We start from the raw sequence: 24,066 nt of genomic DNA, 5'->3' as shown, positions 1-24,066 counted from the left end.
CAAAAAAATAAGTGCTCTGATAAACGTAGAATATCCGTCAGGTGAGGCGAAGCGTGCGAAGTTCGGTCAGAAAGTCGCGCGAGCCCCGCTGCGATGAAAGAAAGCCGCTCTCTGCTTGGGCTCGTGCATGCTGGAAATTTCGCGGACTGCTGCCACCGAGGTGCACAAAAAGTGAGGGATTATTAACCCCTGCTCGACTATTTGAGGAAAACACCTCGCTTTAAAACACCTCCCCTTCCCCTGAAGGAGTACTCTCTTTAAAAAAAACTCCCCAGACTCAGTTTTATGTCTTTAAATTGCTCCCAAATGCGAGTTTTCCTCCGGTGCTCGTTCACAAAGACCCATTATTTGCTGCAAAGAACAGCACATTGGTTAGTTGAGCAATTTTAGAGGCTGAATCAACACACCTGCCAAGTATTTCACGAACAAGGAGTTTATTTCTTCACAATGACATGTTGGAGGGATAACTTATTTGCACTTTATTTAAACACACCTGCACTTTTGTGCTTCTCTTGCTTATAAAGTTACAGTCCAGTTTTCTCAATGCACAACAATGTTTTGTTTGTTTGGGTGCTGTCCATGGTGCTGATTCCTACCTCTGTTACCTGTATTATCAACATTTTGTTAACTGTACAAACAGGACCAAACAGTGCACAGGCTTAAGTTGCAATAAAAACATCCCTACAGCTGTTAAAAATGAAAAGTGCATTTATTTCTTTTTTGTAAACAACCTGACACTTCTATAGTGTTAGAATAAAAAAGAAAACTAGTCAGATTAGACACAGGAACACTTGACAAGCATGATAAAAACAGAACATTGTGTTATGTAGTTGTCTTTCTGTAATCTCAAGGCTAGGGTTCCCGGCCAAAGAGCCCCTCCTGTCTTCTGTTTTTACCCTTCAAGCCGTAAACTGGAGTGAATTTGTAATAAGAAGATAAACTTAACCGTAGCATCACAATGAGTTTCACATAATCGTAGCCCTTTTCTCCAGAAACAGCAGTTATATGTGGTCAGGAACAGTGTGCAGAGCTTCCTCTGGGTTTCTGTTGATGTTGACGTTCTGCAAAGAAAGTAACACAGACTGTCTTGCTCTTTAGAGACAGAAATCTAAACAACTGAGCCCATTAGCACTCAACATCGAGTGGTGAACACAAACATTGAGATTTTTGTATCAGCAGTTTAGCATATAGTACATACTGTACCAGTGAGTATGGCGCATGGATTTGTGATGCAATTCTTGCTGCCTTTCATGAACAGCTGCAACTGAGTCAGGCTAATAAAACAGTGAATCCTCTTCACTTGCTTTAAAAACATGTTCATGATGTTCTGTGCCTGTGGAACATTTTATGTAGCGTAGAAGTGCAACACTATTGCACCAAGCTATTCGCTGATGAAATGATCTTATTTGTCGCCAAAAATAACCTGATCCCACATTGTACTCTTATAGAGAGCAACATCCTGTCCTGCAATCCAGGCAACTGCAACAGAGCAACTGTGAGCATGTCTAAAACTTCTGATCACCATAAACTAAAATAAAACCGAGTGGGATTGAGGCAAGACCCCTTTGTGAAGCACTCACTCATTCACTCACTCACTCACTCACTCAGGATGCGTATCTGCCTAACTGCCAGCTCACTGTGAGTAGAGAGTGACACGGGAGTGGATTTTCAGTCCTGACCGATCCCACTCCCACAAAAAAAATCCTGTCCCATCCCAGTCCTGGTAAAATGACTCCCACTCCTGTACTGCTCCCATTTTTCCCCTTTTTTAATTTTTAGGCAATACATTGAATTTGATTTGATTTCCCCCCCATTATTCTTTAGATTTCTGTTGGCTTCTGGAACATGTAGTTCTTTTTCCTTGCATTAAAGTGTAAGCTTATTGGAAATAAACTACAAAATGGCAGCACATGCCACGTATTATATTCTATCTTCCTGATTGGCTCCCCCTCCCATCTGCTCCCATTAACTTTTTATCCTGTACCGTCCCAATCCCATGATTAATATCTAAGTCGACCCCCATCCCACGGGAATCCCACGGAAATCCTGTGTCCTGCGGGAATCCTGAAAAAATGTCAGCCTGGGTACCCCTTACTTAGCTAGCACCACCCAGCAAAAGCTTTTTGAGCTTTGAGCCGCATGTTGTCATTGTTTTGCTTTAAATTCTGACAAAGATGAGAAAGAAGTTATCTGTGTTTTAATTTCTTTACTATTTACTTTGTTTTGTTGAATTACAAGAAACACACCCCCTCTGTAGAATCCAGAGGAGAACCAAAATGTTTCTGTATAAATTTTATGAACATATACCAAGTAGAAGAACAGACGTATGTAATGTACCACAGAACCAAAAGTTGGCAAACCAAAGTGTCTATTAGACAAACGTGTGCTAGTGGAAACTTACCACTGGCCTCTCTCTGTGTGTGTTTACAGCTTCAATGTTGAGGAAAAATGACTCCACTTTACACCCTGTGATTGTGGGGAGAACCAGACTGTCAGGAAAGAATTGCTTGTAGAGATCTGATCTGTCATGACTCAAACACCCTTCACCTACCGTAGGCTATCGGTGTGAGTTTAAGCACTGTGTGAAGAGGGCATCTAAGATACGGGAGTTCATCTGCAGAAAGAGGAAGAAAGGGTTAACATTAATGTTGTTTAGTGTTTCATTTTAAGATAGTTAAAAGGAGTAGCCTGGCTGTATACCTGCAGGTTTGTCTAGAAGGTAAGCCAGCAGGCAGCGCATCACAGCTTGATGACAGATAACCAGGACGTTTTCCTGCCTCTCCAGCTCCATGATCACTGGCTCCAAACGATGGACCAGGTCCTCATAGGACTAAAGATGACAAAAAACAGAGAAAAGTTCATCATTTTTTTTCAACAGTTCATTTAATTTTATCTCCTCAGCACATCTGATAAAAGCATTTCTATTCCTTGCACAGCTAAACTCGCCAAAGCTGGTTTCAATCAGATTTCTTATGATGAAAGTCTGATGAAACTAAGGAAATAGTCGAATATGTAAGTAAATGCACGTATAGCCTCTTATGTTAAGAGTTAGATTAGAGGATCAAAAGCTTTTTCAAGGCTTTAAATATAAGATACTTTGAAAATCTGATAAATACAGCACTGGTTTGGATTATCAATGAAGTTGCACAGCGTGTAATGTATCTAAAGTTAAAAACTGAAAAAAGACAAAAAAGGAAAGAAAAAGAAAAACAAAACAATGTTTCATCATATTTCTAAGGCACATACAGCATTTTTGCCACTTAAGAGGGCAATTTAGAGTGTTTTGCAGACCAGAAGGGCACTTTAGATCCTGTTTTCAACAACTAGTCCACGAGGAAGGACACCCACTCCCTATACACATCACTGCTCCTTTTTTTCCCATTTCTAAAACAGAAAGCTAGACTGAGTTTATCCCACCATCTTTGGGATGATTGTTCTTTACAGAGCTGTATCAACTTCTCATCTAATTCCCTGCTAGAAAGCTGGTATGGTGTTTCCCCAAAATGAACAATTCCCATAACCAGTGCTCCCACTCAACAGCCATCAGATAAGAAACTGAACAGTGTCCTGGTCTGAATCTGTGTGTGTGTGTGTGTGGACTCACCTCACCCTTGGGGTAGCGGTACCGATACTTGTCCTGGTCTCTCAGTGCAAACTCTTCTGGAAAATTCTCCTGAATCTCTTCGTAGGTCAGCTCCTCACAAACACCCTAAGAGAGGCAGAACAATGTTAACATCACCATAAACATTATAAGCCTGAAATGATTTAAAATGTGGAGGGTTACATCATAAACTCACAGCATCTATCTCGTTGAGGGCCTTCCACTGCTCATACTGGACTCCCAGAGTCTCTGCTGTCTGGATGGTCCTCTTCATGTGACTCGTCCACACCTTCAGGTCACTGATCCTCTGACTTCTGATGAATGTGGCCAAGGCATTTGCATACTGAAAAGAATGAATGAGTTTATCTTTTGCTACTTCAAATCTACAAACTGGGACTTTTGTCACCCCCTTCTGGCAGAGGTAATAATCACAGCAACATTGATGACTGATTCTACTCACTCAGCAGTTTAAGGCAAGAAGCTGAATGCATTAGTCACCTTTTAGGTTTTTAAAGCTCAGCAAAAATTGTTTAATGAGTTTTTGTTGGGTCAAAGTTTGGTTAAAGACTCAAAATCAACTTTTGAATCAACTCACCTTCAGTCCTCTGGGTGAGAGGCCTGAATCACCTCCAATTCGTCCTAACAAGTTGAGCTCACTCTCTCCATGGCGGCTCAGATAGATGGATCTAGGTGTGACATGGATGTTCATGAGGTAGTAGACGATCCTGCTTTGAATGTGGTCCTGGACCCGGTTCACCAAGTATCTACTTCCCACGTCAAAGATCTTGATGTAAGAGAGCTTCCTGTTCAGGGAAAAGGAAGTAAAAAATGTATTTGTTGTTTCAAATAAACTTTTCTTAAAATCTCAATATGAAGAAAAGCATCATGGGTCAGCACCTGTCCTTCTCATCGTCAATGGGCATGTAGCTCGCTCTGTAACACTCGATGCGCTTAATGAAGTCTTCATTAGCCTCTTCTCCATCTCGATCCACGTAATCTGGACTTCCAAATTTGACTTGCTGTACAGGGAGAGACGGTTTTAGTAAAATTATATTTCAATTGAAAATTAAAAAACGCAGCCTTATGAGATACAAAGTGAAGAAGCCTCTCACCTTAATGTTTTCTGCAATGATTTCTGGGTCATCACAGATTGATTCCACAAAGAACACCTGAAGAACAATGTTTAAACGCTCAAATCATGTAACCGCTGTCAAATCTCCTCAATTTTCTAATCAGGAATGTATTTTCATCTCACTTTTAAGGAGAAAGATCATGTGGAAAGATGTAGCTGCAGTGTGAATTGTACTTAACTGGCTCCAAAAAAGATAAATTTGGTTTTGACAGCTCAATGTGTGTACTCACTTTGTAGCCCTTCTCCTTTGCGAGGCTGATGATGATGGCTCTCCTCTCTCTGGTGGTGTTTGTAGCATCAAATACCTGTATGAGACAGGACCAAGGTGTAACCAATACAGCCTTATAATTACACAAACAAAGCTATTTTACACCATCATCCTCTCACATGGTGTAATACAATGTCATGCTTTATATGTTGGTGTGACATATGTTGCTATGACAAAAAAGGCAACACAACATTTCAGTGAAGTAACATGGCAAAATATGTTATAAGTAGGGATGTCCCGATCACATTTTTTTTTGCTCCCGATCAGATTCCGATTTTTTTATTTTGAGTATCTGCCGATCCCGATATTTCCCGATCCGATCTTTCAGCAATACATTAAGAAAAAAGAAAAAAAAAACTCCTACAAGTTGTCCTTTGAGTTTTTATTTTATTTTATTAAAATGAAGGTATCATTCTAGCCAACATGGATATAGCTTTTTTACTCCACTTAGTGCAGCACTGGATCAACAAAATAAAAATAAAGCTTCTCAGTGGTGCACCACAAGATTACCTTGTATGTGTGTGACAATAAGGTTGCAATTTCTTGTTTGCAATTCCATTGTCATTGTTATAATGACAAATAAAGTTATATTCTAAAATGAATGATGATGTGCTATCATACAAATTTAATTAAAAACAAGAACTAAGGCCCCAGGCTTTTTCCGATTCCCTCTCCCCAGATCTCCGATGGTTAAAAAATGCCTCGATCAGCCCCGATTCCGATCATGTGATCGGATCAGGACATCCCTAGCTATAAGCTTGAAAACAGTGAGCTTTAATCAATAAAGTTACAAGTAAATTCCACAGAAATCAGCATTCATCAGAATGTCCGTTTACTCACAGCTACTTGTCCTTTTTCCTTTGAAAAGTAAGCAGCTACATCTTTGAGAGCAGCTGCTGCACAGGCCCTGAAAGATTGGACACATTCTTAACTCTGCAAACAACTGAAAAATGCTGTACATGTGAGGGTATGTTGTTAAGTTTCTTGTATCTTGTGCAGTATTTCAACTGCTAGTTCAAACAGTTTATGCTTCTTACTTGCGGATCCTCATGGCTTCCTCATTATCAGGTTTAAAGAACTCAAAGTTCTTGTAGATCTTCACTGCCTCCCTGCGGTACTGGCCCACGTTAAACACTGGTTTAAAGTCAAAGAAAAATATGATTATGAATTAGATAAAACATTTCACTTCTTCTCTTTTTCTTATGATCCAAGGGTTCATTTTGAGAACTGACTCTTCGTAGGCACCCCGATCCAGTTCAGGTAGCGTGTGAGCTTCTTAGAGATGTACGTCTTGCCTCTGGCTGGCAACCCGACCATCACAATCATAGTGGGAGAGTTACAGAACTGAGGCACTGAGGCTGAAATAGAGACAACAACAAAGAGGAAAAAAATGTTTTGTTTAGCAAAGTCTAATAAACTTGTAGTTAAGACTCTCTAAGGCCTGCTGCTGGTGCACAGCATGTGTTGTGTGCCGCTGTCGAGGTAATCTTCATTTAGAGGGAGAATGAGAGCTGCAAGGTGCTGATCAGATGTTTGCAAATTGGTGCAGGGAGTCGCAAATTTTATGTGCCTGTCTCTGGCAGCACATCTCGCGCAAAACTGTCCAAAGCAGTGCAAATTAAATAAGCACATCCATCGAACAGAAAATAAGCACAAGAAAGTGGTTAAAATATCCCCTGAAGAGATAATCCTTCAAACAAACAACAGAAGTAGCCCAGATCTCTGCACCATATGGCAGACACAGAGAAGAATCCCTCCCCAGGTGTGCTAAAGTGTCATTCTCCTGGCTACAGATGGTAACAAATGAGATCAGCTTTACACAACAATGCTGCCAGTCTCATCAGCACAACACGTCTAAACTTCATCACTGCTTTTTATTCTAAAATATAAAAAGAAGAAAACCTACTAAAGGGAGACATCACCTCGTGTTTGAATGACCGCTCCACAATGCCATTTTCAAACCAAATTTAAAGCTTTTCTGTTTCTTACCCAGTCATGACCCTGTCACTGCAGGCCCGTCTGTCTCTGAGGTCAACAGAATGCCACCACTTTATAAAGCAGACTGCAGCGCTGCTTGCCAGTAAGCTGTTCCCGGCAAAAGTTACCCGGATGGCCTCTGTGACAGCGTGCGTCCAAACAGGGACAGTCAGAGTGTCAGCCTCCAGGCGGTTCGATTATGAATGGAGCATGCTGTGTCAGCAAAATGCTCAAAGGACCACGTCAGACACTGAACACAGAGCCAACTCGAGTCTAGTCTGGCTTTCATCCCGTGACTGACTCCTCTGTCTCTCAGACTGCTGCCAGACTACCTGCATCCCCCCTGACAGGACAGGGCCGGGCCTGACGCAACATGAGGTTTCAGCAGTACGACACGTAGGCCTGGTGTCATTTTATTTGTCCCTATGAGCAAAAGGATTCTGCTTTTGCTTTGTTCAAAAGCACAACTCAAAAAAAAGCATTAATTTAATCTGTGTTCTGATGGTTTTTGATGTTAGGTTTGAAACTTCAAATTCAAATCTTTAAAAAAAGATAAAGTAATTTTTTTTATTCATAGTTGAGGACACACCGAGTGGAAATAAAACCTTGTAACATCTTGGAAACACAAACACAAAATGTTTCACTATCAAAAAAGGACACATTTTCTGAATATTAATGTAGTTGTTTGGACTAAATCAGATATGGTGTTAGCTGTAGTTTTAGTAGTTATAACAAGTTCAGAAAAGTATTTAAATAACTTTAATCTAACACTAATATAAATGTAGTTAGACCTCAAAGTGTACAGAAAATGTAGTTTAAAAATTAGTCTAACCTAATACAAGTGCAGTTTTTGATCCTCCTTTAAAAGAAAGAAAACAAACTCTACAAGCAGAGCAAACATCATCAGGAAACAATGGCAGAGACTGATGAATCTGCCTCTTTAGTAATCTCAGCACTTACATCCTCTCCTGCGGGTTAAGTTGCATCCTATCCACGGCACCCAGATCTTCAGCAGAGGAGTCTGGGTGAGTCTCTTCTGCTCTGAGTGAGTGTTAAAGGTGAGCGCCATGAGGCCTGAGCTGTAGGTGGAGGGCTGAGACTCACACCGCTCTGTGATCTGTGCGCCTGTGTGCTTCACTGAACTTCACCTCCTGCAGGTCAGCTGACTGTTGCTAAGGAGCACTACTTTGTAGGCAGGAGGGGGGGAGGACCTGAGGCCACGGCTGCTCGTCTGCCTCTCCGTCTGTTTCACGGTTTAAACGGCCTGAGGGCAGCTGCCAAAATCTCTGTGCTGATGTCAGAAAGCAGAGGAGCATCCCAGGCCGCCAGACTGCACATCTGCTGTGCGACAGAGCTGGGGTCTCTGCCACAGAGAGAGGGACGCAGTCCAACAAGACGACTGCAGGAGAGCTGAAAACCTGTCATGAATTCAGATGAACCCAGCCTCACTGCACTAGCTCTTAAAGGAGAACAGGGACGTGTTCTTACCACTAGAGGGCAGCGTATATCTTAACCTAAAACCTTTAACACTAGTGAAAAAACGTTTTTCATGTATATGAATCATCAAAAAAACACCATACTTACTGCGTTTCATTCATTTTTAAAGCTAAATGTAACAAAAATATCAATAAGGAATCTGCTTTTGTGAAAAAAAAACTGTCTGTACAATACTCTGTATTTATTGTTGTGATATTTACAGATGTATTCAGTTGATTTTGATAACATAAATGCTGATGCATAGAGTAAAGTACTCCCTTGGTAACATGACATAACTGTATTTGACTGCAAGTGAAATTACACCTGAGTTCAAGTAAAGGTATAGGAATAGTAGGAAATATTTGAGAGCAAATCAGGTCACCTATTCTGCAAAACAGTTTGTTTTATTCCCTCAACTTTCAAAGTGACAGAGCTGATAGTGTTGAAGCTACTTTTAACTGGCTCAGTTCAATCAATTTCCCAATCTTTCATTGGCTGATCATGTCAAATCATGATATTTTAATGATGTAAAAACTGTTGTTGAAGATGAATGCATGAAACAAAAATGTTCAGAAAAAAGTTAAATTACTTAAATCTTGAGCTAATAAAGGTCTTCGGACCCACCAGCTAAGCAAAGAAAAAAAAAGGGTAAAATAAAGTAGAAGTTGAAAAGATATCAAGAATTCATGGGCTTTCAAAGTTATTTTGTGAAGTAGTGGGGACCTGTTCCCACCAAGCAGTTCAGTTAAGATCAGTACGGTTTGGTACGGTTTAGCTCGTTTACGCCTGGTCCTGTTTGCATTTCTGTAGCCAACTGGGCCGCCTTGTGGTAGGGGGCATGTAAGCCAGATGCTGAAAGTTGCGCCAGTTACATAATAGCGTGATGCCATTGTGGCACAACACAGTGTAACCTGCTAATAAATCCAACAAAGAAGCAAAACGCGACAGAAGACATCTGACAATTCACCCTCTTTGTGATTTCCATGTGGCTTTTTGTTACAAAGCGCAATCGAGCTTTGTTTCAGAGAAGACTGTGCCCCCCAAGAAGAAATACAACCACTGTTGCACAATAAGTGACAATTCTTTCTACCAGCCTGCAGTGTTGTAGCTCCACCTTCCCGAATTGGATCAGTTTAGTTTGGCACCCCTACAGAAGGGTCCTAAAAAGTGGAACCGTTCCTCTTGGTTATTTGGGAATCTGTTCAGGGACTTGTCGGTGGAAATGCCCAAAATGCGTGGTGTACCGAGACTAACCAAACTGAGCCGCTTGGTGGAAACAGGGCTATTAAGTGCTAGTTTTCAGGCCTTAATGAAAGATGAAATTAGGGTTTTAAGAGACAGCAGCGAGAGAAGAGTTCAGTAGTTTTTAATCCGCAAGCCATGTTAAGTTATGAAAAAGCCATCAGGACAAAACAATAACTGAAACTGCACGCTAAAATCTCAAACACTGCTCCAAAAAGTTGATTTCATATCCCTTGAATTTAAAAAGAAAGTTAAAGGGTCAAAAAAGGGGTATGTTGATTTTTGAGCAGGGCAGCAAAAATCATACTGTTTTCTGTTTCATTTTTATAGCATGCACAGACACCTCATAAGCCTGCATGGTATAAAAATTAAAAATGTAATAAATGTGTATAAGTTATTAGTTCTAACTCAGTTTATGTTTATGTTCTTAAGGTGGATTCAGTGTGGATGAGTTTGTGTTTACTGTGCAACTCTAATTTGGAGAGCTCTAAGTTGTAATTCTCCTACAATTAGGGATCCAAAAAGGCAATCCTGCTGAGTTGTTCTGAACATGCAACAAAGACAAACAGTTTATGAGACTGCATTTTTAACCTGCAGATAATCAGCAGTTTCTTTGCACACTGTGATGAAATAGATAGTGAAGGAACAATCAATGTTTTCTCTAAACTAACCTTGCCCCATCCCAAAAGAAGCAATATCAGAATGACTGTGTTTGATTGTACCAAAACCTTAATGCCTCTCATTCAAACTGGGTATCATTATCTCGACTGTTTTGGCCGATGTTCAAAGTCCAAAAAGCCCTTTGGCAGTGATAGCCTCTAATGGCCGGAGATTCCTGTTTGATAGAGGCTCAATCACTCAGAGGAGGAACATGCTATTCCAGTGAGTGTTTACCATGGCAGGAGATCAGCCCCCTCCCTCCAAAGACAGCCACAGGGGGATTGAAGTTTGTGCTGCTTCTCTAGATGCATTTCCTGCCATCTTCTCTCTCATATGCAAACACACACACAGAAGCATTACAGTGGTTTTTGCGGGAATCTAAAATTTACGCGAAATCAAAAAATTTGACAAAAAAAAAATCTTAAAACAGGAAACTCATGCAACTACAGAAACTCCTTCTCCGTGTCCTATTTTTCTTTTTATACACAGCTGAAACTTTTGCAGCTGTTTTGCACAAGCCCCCTCAGTGCTGCATAAAGCAAAGCACCACAGAAGGACACATGGAGTCTATTTATACTCCTATCTGTGCTGCACTGCTCTCACACAGTACAAACATGCTCAAAGCCTGTATGTGTCACATGTTAGTAGAGCATGCTGCAAGATTTATCTTTTATGTTCGTTTTGGCATGCTCCCTGCAGAATCGGTTCAACGGTGGTCTCACCTGCACTGTCGCACCTGCGGAGCCTCATGTGTCCCACCTGAGGAGGCTCCATTCTTTGCTACACTTCAATGAAGCAGCCAGTGAAACATCCACACACCAACGACGCGATGAGACACTGAATTACGTCGTCGGAGGGTCCAGCACTGATGCTCTTTTTAAAGAAACTTAATCCTTCTGCTGAAGTATTCCAACCCACCCTGACCCCCCCACTCTGAGTCCTCTTGCTCCTCGACACATGGACATATGATAGCAGCAGCCTGGGCTTGTCCTTTAATGTTTGCCAGGGCCAGAGTTTACAACATACACACACACACATGGCAAAAGCAGCACTTAGAGGGCGCGTCAAAACAAGTGCAAAGGTCGCTAAGAAAGTGATTGTTGTTGCACTAGGAGACACAGTGAAATATGTGCTTACAGACCATAATCACTCATTGTGCAAACAAAAAAAGGCACTGAGGTGGAGAGTTGGGATCAAAACCCAGAGGTTTAATGATGACTTTGAAATGGTACACTGCTATATTTGATCCTCTTTGAAAGCTAAAACATAACGTACCAACATCAGGACATGTTCTTTTTTCATGCATCATACTAACAGACACATCGTGTTCAGATAAAAGCATACAAAAAAGCAGCAAAGCTCACCATTTAATGCAGTATGACAGTAACTGACTATAGTGACAAAACAAAGTACACTCAAATCAGGCTGCTTCTGATGCTGTCTCTCCACCAACCACAAGTGTTTCCAGACTCCTCTATTTCAATAATGTGCAACACCAGCACACTTAAAATAGACTGCAATTAGCATGCTCATTTTCTTTATTTTATTCAGACTGTTGGTGCTGTTGGAGAACTACAGTTGTTCCTCCACTTTGCAAAGCTCAAGGAAACCATAACCTGTTCACTGCTGACCAAGTGGCAACCTCCGGTCTGAGAATATGAGACAACGCGGAAGTGCTTAAATCTGCTGTTTCTCGAGTGTTAGCTTGAGGCTGGCTTTCGAAGTAGCAGAAGTCACATACACACCAAGCCAAAAAAAAGCCGTTTTCAAAGCAGAAATTAACCTCTTTACAGCCTGGTTCAAAAAACGTCTCTTGTCTGAATCGCTGATTTTACTACCGGCTCCCACTGTACAGGGGGTGAATTTTTTTCTAACGCGGCCGTTCAGAGGATATTAAGATCGCGAGCTCCCCCAATAAGAGGCACAGCTGAGGGTCACGTCTGTAAGCGAAGCCCTTGCCACTACCAATATGGCCGCTACAGCCGATGTGCTTCATTTTCCGTTTCAGAAACAGATGAGTGACATCGGCGAGACTACGTCCATGTTGTATACAGTCTATGCTGCTGACAGTTGAAGCTTTGTGCTTGTAACGTCTGTCAACAACATGAGCTGAAGAAATTGTAAAGAAAATTCCAAAATCACAATAGCAATTGCATAGTTTACATTTCATCAAAAATGAATCGTGCGAACTGATAAAGAATTTTGCATTTTTGAATTTAAGTAATATGGGTAGTTGAATTTTCAAGTAGGTGAATAAAAAATTCTGTGTCTCAGGCTGTCCTTTTATTTTCAAGATAATTCAAATTCAATTTTTAGTGGCACAAATCTCAGCCTGTATTCATCCACTGTTTTAGAAAAATAAACAAAAATAAGGGATAATTCTTAATCTAAACATGCAGAGAGATCTCGTTGCCACAAGATCCCTGAGGTGACTTAACAAGGATATCAACAGTGGAGGCAGATTCATTTAGGAACCACAGTGTTGTGCACATATAGGTGGCCTTATTTTCCACTGATCAGCTAACTGCAGTATCCTAAACCTTTTTAATCTCGTTTTTGGTTGGCCTGTTAGAGTATTTCCACAGCAGGGGGTCACCATTCTCTAACACTGCTGCTATTTTGGGGGTCACTGGCTGAAACCCTTTTTTTACAAAAAAAAACAAAAAAAAATGGGGGAAAGCAAAAGTTATGTTTAAAAGTTTATACCATATGACTGGCAAATAAACGGATGAGACTGACCAGATGATATGAAGAGCTGAATTTCAGCTGACTTGTCCTCACAGTGAGGTGATTTTGTGTACACGTGTAAAATTAGATAAAGTAGCCAAAACAACTGTAATACCCACAATGCAGCTAGATAATGGTTAAGTGGGGGAGTCTGTACAAGTGGCTACAAAACAAGCTCTACCCTCCAGGAGAGCATGACACAGGTCTTTTAAGGTCACTTTCCTCTACTCTGCCCTTGATGCATTTCCTATTTTGAAATCCAGACTCACCAGACCAGGCAACGTTTTTCCAATCTCCCATTGTCCAGTTTTGGTGTTGCTGTGTGAATTGTAGCCTCAGTTTCCTGTTCTTAGCTGACAGGAGGGTCACCCGGTGTGGTCTTCTGCTGCTGTAGTCCATCTGCCTCAAGGTTGGACGTGTTGTGTGTTCAGAGATGCTCTTCTGCAGACCTCGGTTGTAACCAGTGGTTATTTGAGTTACTGTTGCCTTTCTATCAGCTCCAACCAGTCTGTCCATCCTCCTCTGACCTCTGGCATCAACAAGGCATTTTGTCCCACAGAACTGCTGCTCACTGGATATTTTCTCTTTTTGGGACCATTCTCTGTAAACCCAAGAGATGGTTTGTGGGTTAAAATCCCAGTAGATCAGCAGTTTCTGAAATACTCAGACCAACAACCATGCCAAGTTCAAAATCTCCTAAATCAGCATTCTTTTCCATTCTGATGCTCGGTTTAAACTGTAACAGATTGCCTCGACCATGTCAACATGCCTCTATGCATTGAGTTTCTGCCATGTGATTGGCTGATTAGAAATTTGCATTAACAAGCTGTTGAACTAGTGTACCTAATGAAATGGCTGTTGGTAAAGATTTTCACTGTTGTTCTTCACATAATTCTAACAAAGACACAACATTTAGTAAACAGCACCATCACTGGACTTAAAATCTGAAACAATGATTATTGAAGACTGATTTTAAACCATACAAGAAAAAAAAGCTGTATTTCTACCCACTGGGGACATTTTAACAGCATGTTAACCATTGGCTGGAGTTAAGTTAGACAAACCAATGCAAGCAGAATCAAAGTTCAGATGTCACAAGAGAAATACCTTAACCCTTTCCACTCCTTTCAAAAACTGAACAAAATACAAGTAAAAATACAAAACAAAATTTGTGGCATTAGTGTAAAGCAGAGAAAACAATAGTACATTAGGTTGCGTCATAAGGCTTGTTCAATGTCCTTCAACAAGTTATCATCCCTGTGAAATATTCAGGGAGTTAAGTAAATGCGATCCAGATGGTGTTTGAGCTGAGAAAAAAAAAGTAGGAAAAACAGAAGAAGGGTTCAGAGGAGGGTCTAGCTTGTATTAATCTGCCAACAACAAAATCCTGGGTCATGTGAGGTTACATATTCACATTTATACAAACTGTTGCACGATCACCTCTGTCACTGGATTCTTTTTGGTCAGAGGGAGAGATCACGGAGTGAGGTAAGGACATTATTCTTGTGTTTTTACCAACATCTCTAGAAAGAAAAGATATCCTCTCTTTCAGAACTTTTGTCCCAGTACTTAAGGGTTTGAATGTGCATGCTACTTCAATTTTGCTTTATCAAAAAACTAGGAAACTGCTTTTCTTAGTTATTGTTGTTTCTACTTGTGTGTTTACAACAGAAAACAAGTGTTTTGCTAAAATCTGTGCCAGGAGATAAACAAAATCTCCAAATGCATGATTTCTGATTCAAATGACATTTAACGACCACTCCGTTGTAGCACAGGTATAGCAGATTTCTAAGTGGTGTGGTTGTACCCTCAAATTTCAGTTTACCAAGAAGATAAGACTTTCTGAGAAAATGACCCATGGATGTGATACAAGACACAAAAAACAGGTCAAGTTTTATCCGTATCATCTGTTGTTTCAGTAAAAGAACATGACTAGTGTATGCCTTTTTTGTGGCTTAGACAATGTACGCTGAACATTGACAGTTCTTAGAATAACACAACAAAACAAGTTAAGTTGTAAAAACTAATATAATGCCCAAACATGAAATAAAGAACTTCTGAGAATTAGATTCAAAGAAATTAAAACATATGTGGCTTGGCATTACATAGTACAACATTGTGTGACAAAAACTGTACTATTAAAACTACTACTATTTTTTTTTAATCCATAAGGCCAACATAACAATCAGAACATCCTTTAACAGCCATTTTTAACAGACCCATTTAGTGTTTCCATGCAAAATACATAAAAAGTAAAATTATACCTCTGAGAAATATTTTCAGAAAGACTCAAACTATGTCGCTTTGCAGAGTATGAAAACCAACACAGTTTTGATTAACAAACTCAAATTAAACTAAATGTGCAGTTCAAAAGTTTCAAATATACAAGATTGATGTTAAACATTAAATTAAACTTGTGCTTTGTGCTGCAAATACTTCATAGACCTTAGTTTGAAGCAATTAATGGGAGAGTTGGGGATGTTCCTACTCCTGATTTAAATGTCAAAGTCTGAAGTTGTCACGGACAGAGCAACTCTGAGGTCATGTTCAGTGTCCTGTCTGTTCCTGTGTTTGGTCTTCGGCAATGTCTTTTGCGGTGGGCAGTCCCATGACAGCGCCACCACCTGACTCTTCACTACTTGGCAACTTGACACTTTCATTGACTCCAAAGGGGTCAGTTACGTAACCGCGTTTCACCATGCTTATTTCACTTATCACTCAAACTTGGGATGATGGTCTTCTTCTGTGCAAGGAAATGAACAATGTCACTTTGCATTGCGAGGAATTATCACCCCAAAAAATCCCCCTCAAAATAAAAGCAAAAGTTTTTAACTGGGAAATTAACTTTGGTTTCCCACCCATTGAGATTGCTCTGCTTGTTGGTGAAGACGCTCAAAGACGGTCTCATTTTCATATGGCCCCTGGCCACAATAGGCTTCAAAAAGCTATTACAGAAACAAATGGGTGACCTCACCAAGACTGTGGATAATTTACACTGTCAATGGATCTGTCCTGTTTTTCATGACACACTCTAATATAAAACATGGAGAATACCTCAGAATGCTGTAAATGAAAAGAGAAGGGCAATGAACTACTTCTCTTATGAGGCTTTATTTGGATTGGTGTGGTAAAAATGCTTTTTCCCCCAAAAGACTTCAGTATTCTCTACAGTAATTTGAATCAAAGATATATCACTGGATAGCAAGGCAATAAACACATTTTGTACTATCACAGTTTCCACATTGAAAAGAAATGCTAAAAAAAAAGTACCAAGAGTATTTCCCAAACATGCCAACACAACAGAGATGGAGTCCTGATTTGAGGACATGAGAAGGAGTTATTGGGGTGGGCTTGAGTGACATAAGTGTTGCCCTCATTTTGCTAACATGTTCAATATTTCCGTTTTTTGTTGCAGTGATGGCATCGAGTTCAGCCCTAGTCTTTGTCCTGCTTTTTTCAGTGGCTCTGCCCTTCACTTGTGATGGTGGGAAAGTGCTGGTTTATCCAATGGATGGGAGTCACTGGATCAACATGAAAATCCTGGTGGAGGCGCTCCACGCACAGGGCCATCAAATCACAGTGATACGGTCCTCAACCAGCTGGTATATTTCTGAGTCCTCACCCTATTACACCTCCATCACTATTCCCCAAGAAGAGTCTCATCACATAGAAAACCAAGACTCCATGACCTCCTACTTACAGAAGACACTGGATATACGCCGGGGATGGGGAACCCTGTGGGGGTTTGTGGAGTTATACAGGGACCTTTTCACTTTGCTAGGAGAGAGCCAGATAAGCATTGCAGAGATGGTCCGCAACATTTTTGAGAATAAGGCACTTATCAATGAGCTGAGGGAAGCCAGATATGATGTTTGTCTGACTGACCCACTATTCCCAGGAGGAGTCCTGGTGGCACACTATCTCCAGCTTCCCATGGTCTTCAATGTACGCTGGCTTTTCACTGGGGATGCACACTTTGTCATCGCTCCCACTCCTCTGTCCTATAATCCGGTGCTGTTCACTCATTATACTGACAAGATGGACTTTTTCCAAAGAGTGCACAATATGATCCGTCATGGCATGTTAGTTTACATGTACCACTTTTATACAAATCCTCCATACCAGGCTGTATGTGACCAGTACTTTGGACCTGACGTGACTGCCCTGTCCCTCATCCAAGGTGCTGATATATGGCTGATGAGAACTGACTTTACATTTGAGCTTCCTCGTCCTATCATGCCCAACGTTGTCCACATTGGAGGGTTCCAGGGTAAGCCCTCAAAGCCTCTTCCATCTGATTTAGAGGAGTTTGTGCAGAGTTCTGGAGAACATGGGGTCGTCATCATGACTCTTGGAACCCTGCTGGGTGACCTTGGGCCAGAGATATCAGAGATCATTGCCTCAGCGTTTGCAAAGCTCCCTCAGAAAGTTGTGTGGAGGCATATCGGTCAGAAACCTGCCACTTTGGGAAACAACACCAGGCTGGTGAAATGGCTTCCTCAAAATGATCTTCTTGGTCACCCTAAGACCAAGTTGTTCATCACTCATGGAGGGACCAATGGACTATATGAGGCCATCTACCATGGTGTCCCTGTTTTGGGCATGCCTCTAATCTTTGACCAAACTGACAACATGGTGCGTTTGATGGCCCGGGGAGCAGCAGAAATGGTTGAAGTGACGACAATGGATGTTGAATCTCTGACAGGTTCTCTAAAGAACATTCTGGACCCCAAAAAGCCGTACAAACAGAATATGCTCAAACTGTCACAGCTCCATCATGACAAACCCATGAAACCATTAGACACTGCTGTTTACTGGATTGAGTTTGTCATGAGGCACAAAGGTGCAGCTCACCTGCGCACTGAGTCTTACAAGCTGCCATGGTACGTCTATCACAGTCTAGATGTGATAGCATTCTTGGTGGCATGTGGTTTGATGATCACTACAATTATTTTGATGTCTTGTAAATGTCTCATTGGATGTTTGTTCAAGAAAAAGCAGTCCACATTAAAATCCAAGAAAGAATAAAAAACATTAGAGGAAACAGAAAAAAATAAACCAACGCTGAAAAACAAACACACAAACATGAGAGGCAAAAAGCTGTGAAGCCTGAGCTTGCCATATTTTTTTTCTCTTTCTTCTGTTGTTCATGAAAAATTAAGTGTAATTGCTGTAAATGATTACAATGTGAATTTTATGTTCTCTGCTGCACTGTTTGTTTTTTCAACTTTCCATTTTCTGCTTGCATGATCTTTAATAATTGATCATTTAACATCAAGTTTCTGTTTTGCTCCAGTTTTTGGTTCGATTGTGTTTTCTAGGCAGCTTTACTTTCACAAATGTGAACAAAAATTTGTTCTTGTCTGGTTAAATGAATAAAACAAATAAATATTGTGATGGCATTCTTGGCGACACGTGGTTTGCTGATCTCGTGTCTCATTGGATGTTAATTAGTGAAAAAGCAGTCAACATTAAAGCCAAAGAAAATTAAAACGTGAAAATGAAGAAATGCATTTAAGTTAAACCAACGCTAAACAATGAACACAAACAACTGTAAAGTTAGAAAAAAAAGCTTTGAATGATAAAAAAGAGAACATCATTCCCTTTGCTGCTCTGATTTTTTTTCCAAGTTTCTATTTTTGCTGAAATCATTTTTGTTTTTTTTTCACAACTGTATACAAGAATTTGTTCATAATGACTTGTCAATTAAAATAAAGGTTGCATAAAGAAAAATATTTTTTTTCAATCTCAGGTATCATTATTTTGAATTGAACGAAGCAGCTCTTATGTAACATTTCTCAAGCACCATGTGTTTACCAACCTCCTCAAAAATAGAAGTGGTTATGAAAATATTATTATATTATTTATTTTTACTGATCAGAAACAGTAATTTTCCTGATAAATTTTCTTTTGCATCTCAGGAATTTAAGTCTGAAACCAGATTAAAGATGGAGTTTGGACCCCACAAGACACAAGACTTGTTCAAACTTGTGCACCGAGTTAATATCCCTGAGAAATGTTCAGGAAGTTTATTAAATGATATCCAGATGGTGTTAGAGCAGAGAAAACAAAACAAATAGTGCAAGGGAAGCTAGAGGAGGGATCAGAGGAGGATCTAACTGTAGACAGGAATCTACAGACGGTAGAACGGAACAGTGAGGTCAGGATCATGTACAGTTACACATTCACCTTCAAACGAACTGTTGCATGATTACCTCTGAAGCTGGATATATTTTTTGGTCCGGGCGAGAGGTCACAGAGTCTGAGGTGAGGAGATTTTTTTCTTTTAAGATCTGTTGTTTCAGCACTTGAGGGTTTGGATGTTCATGGCACTTCTACTCTACCAAAAAACTATTAAACTGCTTTTTTTTATGGATGTTGTGGTTTTTACTTCAGGCTTGTGCAGAGGCAGATTTTAGCTTCAATCCACTTGGTTAAGGGGGGCTTTGTTTGTTTACTGTGTCAAACGACTGCTGCCCAAAGTTACGTCAGGAGATTCAACAAAACCCCTGAATCACGATGTCTAAATCATCTGACATTTAACTCTCACTTAGTCAGCACTGTAGCACCAGTATGGCATAATGTGGTTTTGCTGTGTCCTGGTTGCAGGGTCTGTCTACGCAGTGTGGTTGTGCCCTAAATCACAGTTACAGTTCACTAAGATTAAACTTTCAGGGGAACTGAGCCAAAGATTTGGTAACGCAAATCCATTTGAGATTTCATACTGTTCTCCTTAGTGTTCTGCTAGTTCTATCATTTTGTATAAATTTAGACTTTGAAGAAAAAAAAAGACTTTTGTGTACCCTTTATGTGTCTAAAGTAAGTTAGGAGTGTGATGTGGATGATTGGTGAAGAATATTAACAGTTCCTGAAAAAAACACACACACAACAATTGAACTGTGACTGTGCACAAAGAACAAATGTAGCAAATGAGCACTGAGTATTTGTGTGGTGATCAGGAAATATTTAAAAGATACTGAAAAGCTGAAAACATTTGGGGTTAAATTAGGCAGCTTCAAAATGACACAGACCTCATGTAACCCTTACAGAAGCACAAACAAGCACATATGCACAGACATCCTGCCAGAAACAAAGAACACACCACTTTCCCATGATCAGGTTTCAAGTAGGAACATAAAAACAGGTTCTGGTTTTTCAGGTTTCTTGAGGATACGGGTTCTGACGTGCCAAAATCAACGGCCTGCTTTATATTTCCTTGCTTGCAGCTTGAGTGTTATCCTTTACATTCTTTAGATTCAGCAGCAGAGATGATAGTGCTAGTGAATTGCATGAGCAGTGAGCAGACCTCTCTCATGAGAGTCATATCTGGGCGGTCAGACCCTGAGTGATAAGCTTTAACCCTTTCAAATCTGAGCCTTAATCGTCTGCCTGGACTTTTTTTTTTTTTACTATGAAAAAGTAAAAAAGGAAACAAAACAAAACAAAACAAACAACAAAAAAAATGTAAGTAATGTTTTGGCCTATTCTTCTGGAATACAAGGAACTTTGAATATCTAGAAATTATTTATAATTTACAGCATGTTATATGAGAGTAATACAGTTTAAAATGTTGAAATACAAAATCTAAATTTTAGAGGTTAAATGAAGGAAACAGCATTACAATTAAACATGAACAGCATTTGGCTAATTACTTAGTAGTTCGTCAGCCATTTCAAAAAGTAACTGAAATAGTGACTGAACTGCTCCTTCATAAATGTAATTAGTTACAGGGGAAAGTAACAATGTGTCATTAAAAAAAACAAACAAAAAAAACTCAAATTATGTAGGAGAATTCGAATTTGTGAGCTGGTTCTTGCTATGGGACATAATGTATGTTCTTGCCTTTTATATCAATGATGCCAAAGTAGTGCCTGTACTTCCATCTTGAAAACACCAGTTTTAACTCAGCAGACTGCTCTGGACGCGCCATTGTTGCATCTAGTTCTCTTGTTTGGCTGCAGCATGTTAAGGTTTGTAGCACCATCTGTTCAGCTCATTCAGCGAGTGAACGAACTGAATGAGCAGAACAGGAGCCCCCATCTCCCTCCCAGTCAGTGAGTGATTCATGTCGGGGCTCCCGTTCAGTATGTTAACTGAACTGACAGACTGATTGAACGTGTAAGTGCAACTCTCAACCTGAGTCACACACACTGTGCTGACTGAAACATGATCAATTGAGATTGTCTTTAGTGGATGTTAAAAAGGTCAGCTGAGTGAAATTAAGTAGAACATAGAAGCTGTTTGAAAACTGAAAGCAGCTATAAGCACATACATATCGCAACATCTAATGTTTAATAAAATATTTGCTACTTCCTCTGATTTGGGAAAATGAGAAGGAGTTACCGGGGTGGGCTTGAGCAACAAAAGTGTTGCCCAAATTTTGCTAACATGTTCAATAATTTCTGTTTTCTGTTGCAGTGATGGGGTCCAGTTCAGGCCTCGTCTTCATCCTGCTGTTTTCAGTGACTCTGCTCTTCACTTGTGATGGTGGGAAAGTGCTGGTTTTCCCAATAGATGGAAGTCACTGGCTGAACATGAAAATCCTGGTGGAGGCGCTCCACTCACAGGGCCACCAAATCACAGTGATACGGTCCTCAACCAGCTGGTATATTTCTGAGTCTTCACCCTATTACACCTCCATCACTATTCCACAGGAAGAGTCTCATAACATAGAAAGTCAAGCCATGATGACCTCCTACTTACAGAAGACACTGGACATCCGTCAGCATCAGGGAACCCTGTGGGGGATTGTGGAGTTTTACAGTGACTTTTTCACTTGGCTCACAGGGATCCACAAAAGTGTTGCAGAAATGGTCCGCAACATTATTGAGAATAAGACACTAACCAAGGAGCTGAAAGAGGCTGGATATGATGTTTGTCTGATTGACCCGGTATTCCCAGGAGGAGTCCTGTTGGCACATTATCTCCAGCTTCCCATGGTTTTCAATGTACGCTGGCTTTACACTGGAGAGGCTCACTTTGTCTTTGCTCCCTCTCCTCTGTCCTATGTTCCAGAGCTGTTCACCCATTATACTGACAAGATGGACTTTTTCCAAAGAGTGAACAATATGATCCGCCATGGTGTGTTAATTTACATGTACCACTTTGTCACAAATCCGCCATACCAGACTGTGTGTGACCAGTATTTTGGACCTGATGTGACCCCTCTGTCCCTCATCCAAAGTGCTGATATCTGGCTGATGAGAACTGACTTTACATTTGATTTCCCTCGTCCCACCATGCCCAACATTGTCTATATTGGAGGGTTCCAGGGTAAGCCCTCAAAGCCTCTTCCATCTGATTTAGAGGAGTTTGTGCAGAGTTCTGGAGAACATGGGGTCATCATCATGACTATTGGAACCCTGTTGGGTGACCTTGGCCCAGAGTTATCAGAGATCATTGCCTCAGCATTTGCAAAGCTCCCTCAGAAGGTTGTATGGAGGCACATTGGTCAGAAACCTGCCACTTTGGGAAACAACACCAGGCTGGTGGAATGGCTTCCTCAAAATGATCTTCTTGGTCACCCTAAGACCAAGTTGTTCATCACTCATGGGGGTACCAATGGACTATACGAGGCCATCTACCATGGTGTCCCTGTTCTGGGCATGCCTCTTATCCTTGACCAAACTGACAACATGGTGCGTATAATGGCTCTGGGTGCAGGTGAAATGGTTGATGTGACGACAATGGATGTTGAATCTCTGACAGGTTCTCTAAAGAACATTCTGGACCCCAAAAAGCCGTACAAACAGAATATGCTCAAACTGTCACAGCTCCACCACGACAAACCCATGAAACCATTAGACACTGCTGTTTACTGGATTGAGTTTGTCATGAGGCACAAAGGTGCAGCTCACCTGCGCACTGAGTCTTACAAGCTGCCATGGTACGTCTATCACAGTCTAGATGTGATAGCATTCTTGGTGGCATGTGGTTTGATGATCACTACATTTATTTTGATGTCTTGTCAATGTCTCATTGGATGTTTGTTCAAGAAAAAGCAGTCAACAATAAAGTCAAAGAAAGAATAAAAACATGAAGATGAAGAAATGAAGAACACTGTTACATACGCTGTAAAAAACACATTGATAGATGTCAAGGTTTAAATCAGTTTTTTTTATTTTTTGAAAAACGATGTGTACTATTAGCTCTTAATGATTACAATGTGAATTTCATTTTCTCTGCTGCACTGATTTTTTTTTTTTTATTTGCTGGATTTATTTTTAAAACTTGATCATGTTACATCTAGTTCATGTAGTGTAAATAAGCTGTAGACTCTTATTCATGTTATCTGTTTTAAACATTACAGTTTTTCAACCTTGGCTTTTCTTTGACAAGGTAGACAATTGCTGTGATGTGTCCTACAGTGCATCCACCACATATGTAAGTGATGGTAAACAGTTTTAGAATTTTACGAATCTGACAGTTACCCTTCCTTTTAAAACTTTTTTTTGTGTCTCAGGAATTTAAACAGGAATATGTAAGATTGAAGATAGCCTATTGGGAAAATTACTGCAAATCCACGCACTGGGGACAATTTAACAGCACTTGTTATCCATTGGCTGGAGTAAAGTTAGGCAAACTAATGTTATCAGGATCAAAGTTCAGATGTTACATAAGAGGTGTCTTCTCTGTATATTGAGCTAAATAAATGCACAGATAAAACTCAGTTGCTGTTTTTTGATCACTGGTGGAAAGCAGAGACAGCAATAGTAGACCTGATTCTGTCAAAAGACTTGTTCAATCTTGTGCACTAAGTTGAAATCACTGGGAAATGTTCAGGAAGTTTATTAAATGATATCAAGATGGTGTTGGAGCAGAGAAAAGAAAACAAATAGTGTAAGGGAAGCTGGAGGAGGGATCAGAGGAGGATCTAACTGCAGACAGGGATCTGCGGATAGCAGAGCAGAACAGTTAGGTCAGAATCATGAAAAGTTACACATTCACCCTCGTGTAAACTGTTGCAGGATAACCTCTGTAGCT

The 24,066-nt window shown here is 40.4% G+C and overlaps 1 protein-coding gene and 2 pseudogenes across 6 annotated transcripts in view; 2 read left to right on the top strand and 1 right to left on the bottom strand.

The window, feature by feature from the left end:
* Positions 1-438: 438 nt before the first annotated feature.
* Positions 439-24,066, bottom strand: part of pfkfb1 (6-phosphofructo-2-kinase/fructose-2,6-biphosphatase 1) — a 43,669-nt gene continuing 20,041 nt past the window's right edge. Inside the window, exons 2-15 of one of the 6 annotated variants that reach the window (XM_074681321.1) lie at positions 13,353-13,684; positions 6,234-6,359; positions 6,039-6,135; positions 5,842-5,908; positions 4,964-5,038; positions 4,714-4,770; positions 4,499-4,620; positions 4,197-4,404; positions 3,798-3,944; positions 3,605-3,709; positions 2,701-2,830; positions 2,552-2,614; positions 2,402-2,466; positions 439-1,082 (exon numbers count right to left, since the gene is read on the bottom strand). In XM_074681321.1, the coding sequence (XP_074537422.1) occupies positions 1,002-1,082; positions 2,402-2,466; positions 2,552-2,614; positions 2,701-2,830; positions 3,605-3,709; positions 3,798-3,944; positions 4,197-4,404; positions 4,499-4,620; positions 4,714-4,770; positions 4,964-5,038; positions 5,842-5,908; positions 6,039-6,135; positions 6,234-6,359; positions 13,353-13,599 (1,590 nt within the window). In that variant the 5' untranslated portion in view covers positions 13,600-13,684 and the 3' untranslated portion in view covers positions 439-1,001. Of the gene's footprint in view, positions 1,083-2,401; positions 2,467-2,551; positions 2,615-2,700; positions 2,831-3,604; positions 3,710-3,797; positions 3,945-4,196; positions 4,405-4,498; positions 4,621-4,713; positions 4,771-4,963; positions 5,039-5,841; positions 5,909-6,038; positions 6,136-6,233; positions 6,360-6,990; positions 7,010-7,938; positions 8,117-13,352; positions 13,685-24,066 lie in introns of those variants that run through there. The other 5 variants (XM_074681322.1, XM_074681323.1, XM_074681324.1 and 2 more) reach the window with 5 other exon arrangements.
* Positions 16,576-18,111, top strand: LOC141799179 (UDP-glucuronosyltransferase 2B17 pseudogene; annotated as a pseudogene).
* LOC141799257 (UDP-glucuronosyltransferase 2A2 pseudogene) lies at positions 19,231-23,150 on the top strand (annotated as a pseudogene).

This window comes from Halichoeres trimaculatus, unplaced genomic scaffold (assembly GCF_033239565.1).
Source record: "Halichoeres trimaculatus isolate MK-OKI-2021-1 unplaced genomic scaffold, fHalTri1.1 fHalTri1_scaffold_11, whole genome shotgun sequence".
Lineage (NCBI taxonomy): Eukaryota > Metazoa > Chordata > Actinopteri > Labriformes > Labridae > Halichoeres > Halichoeres trimaculatus.
Note: the sequence above shows the minus strand (reverse complement) of the source record. Positions and strands in the feature narration are given on the sequence as shown.